The sequence below is a fragment of the Rutidosis leptorrhynchoides genome, chromosome 9 (genome assembly GCF_046630445.1).
Source record: "Rutidosis leptorrhynchoides isolate AG116_Rl617_1_P2 chromosome 9, CSIRO_AGI_Rlap_v1, whole genome shotgun sequence".
NCBI classification, from domain to species: Eukaryota; Viridiplantae; Streptophyta; class Magnoliopsida; order Asterales; family Asteraceae; genus Rutidosis; species Rutidosis leptorrhynchoides.
Window position 1 is genome coordinate 104,849,047 of NC_092341.1, and position 7,220 is coordinate 104,856,266.

The 7,220-nt window shown below is 34.6% G+C and overlaps 1 protein-coding gene across 1 annotated transcript; it reads right to left on the reverse strand.

The window, feature by feature from the left end:
• Window positions 1-321: 321 nt before the first annotated feature.
• On the reverse strand, window positions 322-6,399 carry LOC139866056 (uncharacterized). Its single transcript, XM_071854182.1, has 13 exons — window positions 6,137-6,399; window positions 5,846-6,014; window positions 5,283-5,363; window positions 5,104-5,186; window positions 4,908-5,023; window positions 4,703-4,813; window positions 4,481-4,590; window positions 4,085-4,397; window positions 3,709-3,786; window positions 3,550-3,600; window positions 3,306-3,392; window positions 2,085-2,162; window positions 322-597 (listed from the first exon to the last, which is right to left on the reverse strand). The coding sequence occupies exons 1-13, from the start codon at window positions 6,147-6,149 to the stop codon at window positions 553-555; spliced, it is 1,335 nt and encodes a 444-aa protein (XP_071710283.1). The 5' UTR covers window positions 6,150-6,399; the 3' UTR covers window positions 322-552.
• Between the last annotated feature and the right edge of the window lie 821 nt (window positions 6,400-7,220).

The window sequence follows — 7,220 nt, forward strand, 5'->3', positions numbered from 1 at the left end:
CTCTCACTTCTTCCTCCTGGGCTTGAGCTGGTAATCCTGGGCCCAAATTGGTTGTTGGACTATTCTTTTGGGCCTTGTACCATTCTGCCCACTTGTGTTTTCCTGTACAGTAGTCGTCGCTACTGTATCATAAACTTATAAACTAATATTAATAAATCTTTTTATACCCGGTCCAATATATATGACGTGATTGTTAGTGACGAGTTCAAGGAATGCTACTAAATATTAAAAGATAAACATGATTTCATGAAATTCATGTTACAAATAGTCAAAACAAGGACACAAAAGAAACAAGACCAACACTAAGAGAAGTATAAGAATGTGTTATTCAATTTAAACACATACATTACATTAAATAGTTATGATAGATCAACAACCATTGTAACAGTACAACAATCAGATACAGTAATTTATAGTTTTCATTGTCGTTGTACGTATGAATCCCTAAACTATCAATACTATTTAATCCAAAGAATTGCAACCTTTAAATGGATAATAATGATAACAATATGGGCCAAATTTGTAGCATATTTTGATTTGATGCTGCAACCTTTACTCCTCGTCGGCCCCTGTTGCAAAGTGCCCAGCGTTTTTATCCTGGAACCATGACATCAAAATCATAAGTATTACAAGTTCTCATAAATACTTTCATCGTTCCAATTTGATTGTCCATTCGAAAAAATACGAACAGTTGCAGAAAAGTGCAATTATATAAAGAGAAAATTGTGCAGTTGGTCCCTGTGGTTTACATCATATAATCGTTGGTCCCTATAAGTTTTTTTCAAGGTGGTTGGTCCCTGTGGTTTACAAAATGGGTGGGGGTGGTCTCTCCATCAAACGGACGTCAAATTAATCTGTTCAGTCTTGTCACGTGAGGGCAATTTCACCTTTTTCAGACTTCTTTATTTCAATTGCAGAAGGAAAAAAATCCAATCCAATAAACCCCAAAATCAGTCAACAAACCCTCATTTTAGTCAACCCTTTTGTTTCCAACTTTCTAATGGGAAAACGGCCAACCATACTACCGGAAATGAATAAACCCTTGAGACTGCAGCACCAACACGCTCGCAACACCGAAGGCCAGGAGCAGAGCACGGTGGAGAGACCACCATGCTCGTCGCCTGCTGTCGGCGACGGAAGAGCAAACGGCCGGAAAACAGGCGTAAAGACGGAATAAGAAGTGAGTGGGGAAGCAAAAGGAAGCTCGAAGGTAAAGAAGAATAGAGGACAATCGGACTGCCGGTGGCAGGAAAAAACGAGCTCCGACGTGAGAGGGTTTTGAGATTTGAATTTTTTCTGAAATTGAGATATTTCAGATGGGTACAGTTAAAGTTGGGAGGTAACCTTCTTTTGAGAGAGAGACAATTTAATAAAGTGAGAAATGCAAAAAAAAAAAAAAAAAAAAAAAAAAAATAAAAAAAAAAACTATTTGGGTGTATTTTATCAGATATGATCATTGTTATGTCATAGGTAAAAATTGTTGCCTCAATGCTTCAATTGTTGACGTTTTCTTAAGAAATGAGCCTCAATCTACTTCAACTAAGAACTTAGTTCATTTCACTCAAAGTAATATTGTTTATAGTATTTGCTCACAAATTGAAATCACATTGCAATGACCAAAATTGATACATGATACATCCATCAGCTGTTAGGGACGAGGATTTGGCAAAGTACGATTACGGATTAAAAGTGAAAGAAATGAAAAAGGTGAACGATGGTGATAATAAAGTCGAGAGTTTTTATTAAGGGAGATTGAAAGAGATGAAGTGGTAAAGAATATGGACGAAAAGACAGAAATACCCCTCACATGCATTGCACATGAAATAATTTAACGGACATTTTTAACGGTTGCACCTGACAGGGACCACCCACACCCATATTGTAAACCACAGGGACCAACCATCTCGAAAAAAAAACTTACAGGGACCAACGACTTCATATGATGTAAACCACAGGGACCAACCGCACAATTTCTCTTATATAAATGTTAACCAATAAAACTTTATATTTAGCCACTTAACCGTTTTCTGGTTGACTGAAACTGAAAATGGACAATTATATGGAGAATTAAGGATTTGGCTTACCCGGGACATCATTCGCTGCTTGTTCAGAAATTGAGTCCTTGCTTTGTTAAGGATCGAGTTTGGAGATCTATACATCCTCTGTAATAAGACATTAAAAAAAATTGATTATAAAGCATCAATGTAGTTAAGGAGCTTAATAGTTGATACCCATATAGCAAAAAAAAATTGTGTCGACGTGGAAAAAAAAAGGAGTAATAAACTGCTTAATGGGAGAGTTGGACATATGAAACATTATCTTCACTTAAGTGTTGCATATTTAGGAGTTAGCTAGATACATATATGTTAACTCCTAAGTGAACACACATTAGTTTCAATATATTATTATTAAAATTATGCTATTCGAGCACCTAAGGGGAGTTTGTAACTAGTAAAATTCCAACCATTTACACAATAATCTTAATTTTTCATCACAACAACAACAACAACAACAATACCTAATTCCACTAAAGTGGAGTATGGGGAGGTTAGATGTAGACGGTCCTTTCCTCTACCCTAAAGTAAAAGGGAAGTCATTCCTCCACCCACGGATACCTATCGGTCCCCAGGTCTTAATTTTTCATCAAAAATGGTGAAATAGCCTTCTTAGTATGAAAAAAATTAAACGTCTAAGATACAAATGGAAAAAACCCCCAACAAAGGTATACAAATAACAGCTAATAAAACCTGCGGCTCAAAAGGCCAACTCGTTACCTTGTCTAAAATTATGCATGCTACTCATAGCATATTCATATACAAAGTTTTGGGCTTTTGGCATCCACATTTTGTATGTAGGAAGATAATATGACTTTTTGACATTCAACTAAGCATTAAGCATTTAACATGTTGATGTTGGGTTTTGATATATACCCCTCCCTTCGTCCCACAACAAGTATCCCCTATTGACTTTTTAAAGTCTTTAATTATCAATTGTCAACATTGACTGTAAATATTTTAATTTAATATTTGATGAAAATTATATGACTGAATTGAGCTTTAAATGTGTTTTCATTCATATAATTACATCAAATATTATATACAACACAAATAACATATTTACATTCAAAGTTGACAATTAAAGACTTTGAAAAGTCAACGGAGGACACTTGTGGTGGGCCCCTTGTGGTGGGACGTAAGGAGTATTAATCACGTGAATGACTTTTTACTTATAATTCCAACATAGTCATCTTTATGTTTCTTTAGAAGTTTATAACCAAAAGATAGCATGGTTGCAATTGAACAAACCTTGTCCGTTCCTGAAACACGATCTGCACTTGCTAGAAGGTTTTTCTTGGGCGTGAAGTTAAATACCTCATGAAGAAAATCATTTTCCTGTTTAAAAACTCGATCAGTAATTCTAAACATCAGTAAGATAGAAATGCATCAAACAATTAGACGATAAATCTTAAAATTGTGGATGTTGGCAGTTAAGAGATGAAAACAAAAACTTCATTTTCTGAGCAAACTTGTTAGATAATAACAAACAAACCTGCATATGTTTGACGAATCCTCCACCGAGAAATCTCTTGATATAATTTAACTGTTAAAACATCAAAAATTAAATAACAGTAGAAATAAATAGCAACAGAAAGTAATAGTCTGATATATGAAATAAATAATAAAAAAGTGTAAGAGCGATAAACCAAACCTGGATTAATTGGGACCACGTTGTAGTTGTAAGCGACTCACCACCAATCTTCACAGATGTTTCCGGCGCATAACCATCCTATAGTTTTAATAAAATAAAGAGTTTACAATGTTGTCCTACATGGGCTAATGGGTTCAAAAGTCGTGCAACTCGTATTTTGAACATAAAGAAACTCTTAAACATTTATAATGTTCAAATTTGAACACAGACCACGTAACAAAGATTATTAATGATTGACATGAAGTGTTCCATGTTAGCCACAGATCATCCCAGCCACCCATACAAAAAAAAAACCTACTCATTTCGACCCATTACTTAACTTAGCCCATTTGACCACCCCCTGAAATGGATCATTTTATAGAATGGATATACGTACCTCAAGAAATTCCAAAATATCTCGAAACGTGTTGCGCTGGTTGTTGAGATCCTTCTTAGCAGAACCTTTTCCGCCAGCTTCAGCAGAAAGATCTCGAACTTGATTCAAGACTTTAGATCTCAAGCCCTGTATATGGAAAACGTCCCGAGAACTAATCCCGTTATCGACAGACGTATCACTAGTACTTTTAGGACCACCGCTGCAAAACTTCTCCAAATTTCCCATCTCGTATATCAAAGCGAGCGCTTCACCAGCTGCAATCCGCACAGACCTATCGTCCTTTTCTAGAAGAGTCGAAAAATAAGAGACCGACCTGCGTAGTTTATAACAATTTAGCAAGTACAAACTATAACATTAAGCATGAACGGTAACTACTAAAATACAAAATTCACTTACTCTTGCCAAAGTTTAGAATCAAGTGTCCACCCGTCCATTGTTGTAAGAAGAAACGACCAAGCAGATACCACTGCTGTTATTATTGCAGGTATCGGCTTAGTTGCAACAACCTGAAAATTAAATCGCATTAGAATTATAATAAATCATATATCATATATTAAGGGAATAATAAACAGATTTTGCTGATATATAAAATGATTCGCTATATAAAGGGAAACGTACATTGGGACCAAGTTTCGGGTGAACCACTTGCCACATTATTTGCATGCATTTCTCGGTTTCTTCAGGTTCCTTTCCACCAACAAAAGCAATCACCGAAAGCCCCTCCAATAACTAAAAATAAAAAGGTAAAAAAAAAGGCGATAATGTAACAATGAAAAATAGAAGTAATAAATTACACTAAATGTAAAATGTGTATTAAATATACCGATGTTATTTTTGATGCTTCAGAACGAGATCTGAGAGCCTCTGAAATAGGAGTAACCGAATCTTCCAATATTTCTTGTGATTTTTCACCCACGCCAGCAGTTAGGGACAATAATCCTATACAAGTGCAACAATGTTTAGGCCTCTTATTTAACTAACAGAATCAATTACAGAAACTGAAAATTTGAAGTATATACCAATTGTATGAGATGCTAACGATATCTCTTTTGCGGACCCTTTTTTAACAGAATTCAAGCATTGATGCAGCAACGTTGCAAATCTATCGAGAAAAACAAATAACACCAAGCTTAGATAAATTTCACATCAAAATCAAAATACTATGCAAACTGCAGACCACAAATTACATAATACTTACTTCTTTTCAACAAACTCGTGCGGTAAGCTGCTATTAAAAGCCTCTATAATATCCACCAAAGCCTTCTCCCTCGTGGACCCCCTTCAAACACATTAAAAATTACATTTAACTTTCAATATACACAAGTAGATTTTATGGAGGGAAAAAAAAAAGTAGTAATGAAAGTTCCAAAAGATGTAACGTAACTAACGTAAGTTCAACCCGAGCATTAAAATTACTGCAAATTCAATTTTGTATACAAAAAAGGAGCGCAATTTCAAGTTTATTAACAAAAATGTTACATAAAAGTTTAGGATTTTTGTACCTACATCGAGTTTTTCATTTTAAGTTACCTCTTAATAAAGCATAATTGAACTTACAATCCAATTTATGTATGAAATGCCCAAACCTTTTTGGAAATTTCGTTAAGTTTTCTAAAATTTGCCCTAAATCTTAGATATTAATATTAAAGCTAAACATATTCTAGTGTTATAAGTGCATAAATGCAAACAACCCCTAGATATCATATCAAATCTTAAATTAAAATTTTCAATTAAGCAAATAACTCAAAACATTAAAAATACCGTTTCTCGAACAAAGCGTCTAAACTTTGATCCAAAACACTTTCTTTATCAAGCTGCAAATCCTCCATAGCTGATCCCATAGCATAATCAGACCGAATTGTAGACGATGAGCTCACACTATCCGTATCATCACTATCCAACATTGCAGCATTCTTACGCTGTGAATTACCTAAAAAATAAAATAATCTCAATTAAAAACCCTAAAATCACCAAAACAAACCCTTGGAAACAATTCAAGCTATTATAACAATCAATAATAAAATTAACATACACACGAATCAAATTACTTACGTTGTTTACCCATTGGTAGTGAATCAAATCGAATCGAATTGAATTGAATTGAATTAAACTGTAGTTGTTATAAGGAAATGTAAGGTTTTTGATGACGATAAGAGCAATTGAAGTAAAACAGAGATCGAATTGAAGAAGCGATTAAGTAGTAAATTGATGTTGTTGTTGATTGAGTGAAAAATAAGCTAATTTCCATTAATTAATTTAATTTTAATTAATTATAATAAGAAATGTAAGAACTTGTTTATATGAAGAGGTTGAAACAGAGAAATATTGAGGTTGAGCGGTGGGGAATATTCGAATGGCGTGTGGGGATATATGAAGTCGATGAGAGACCCGAATTCTACGGATGAATTGGGAAGATCTTGGCCGTTGGATTTTAATGAATTAGATTAGATTGCTTGTATAAATAGTACTACATGGGAGAAACGGTGGCCAGCCCTAGGTTACGTAATGGTAGTTGTACGTGTTTGACTAGACAAGTACATTTTTAGCCGCAAACTTCATTCTATCACTTTACTTTCTAAATAGGCAAACATTCATTTATTTTCAATTAAAAAAATTTAATACGAGTGATAATAAAAAAATGTCGTATGAAAAGCTGTGTTGTAAACGTATATTACGTCTGTTGCGATGTCCGTTGCGGTGTTTTAATAACTAGCTCGTCTCGACCCTGTCCCATCTTTTAATAAGTTGGTCAACGGTCAAAACTCGTGTCAAATGCGAGAAAAGTGGGGTTGACGCAGGTCAAAAATAAAAAATTCGGCTAAAATCAGTCAACGAAGGTTTTTTGGCTTTAAAATATGTGTGTGTGTGTGTGTGTATATATATATAAGTCAACGTCCGTCTAGACCCCCTTTTCAACTTTGTCTTCACGTTTTAATGTCTTGACCGTCTCGACCTCATCTCGCGTCTTTTTCAGCCTTGATGAAAAGAGTGAATTGATAATTCATATAGAATTGGATACGTGATCAACTCAAAAATTAAATAGTAGGATTTGGTCGAGTTGTTGACCAAGGAACCTGAAATCTACAAACATGCGTTAATTTCTAGTAGTGTATGGGTTATCTTGTTAAGTTTTGAG

Excerpts from the sequence above, each read along its gene's own strand:
- LOC139866056 (XM_071854182.1), bottom strand. Across the intron at positions 4,814-4,907 it reads AAGCATCAAAAATAACATCG|TTATTGGAGGGGCTTTCGGT; the intron begins GTATATTTAATA and ends TTTTATTTTTAG. Across the intron at positions 2,163-3,305 it reads GTGTTTCAGGAACGGACAAG|AGGATGTATAGATCTCCAAA; the intron begins GTTTGTTCAATT and ends GTCTTATTACAG.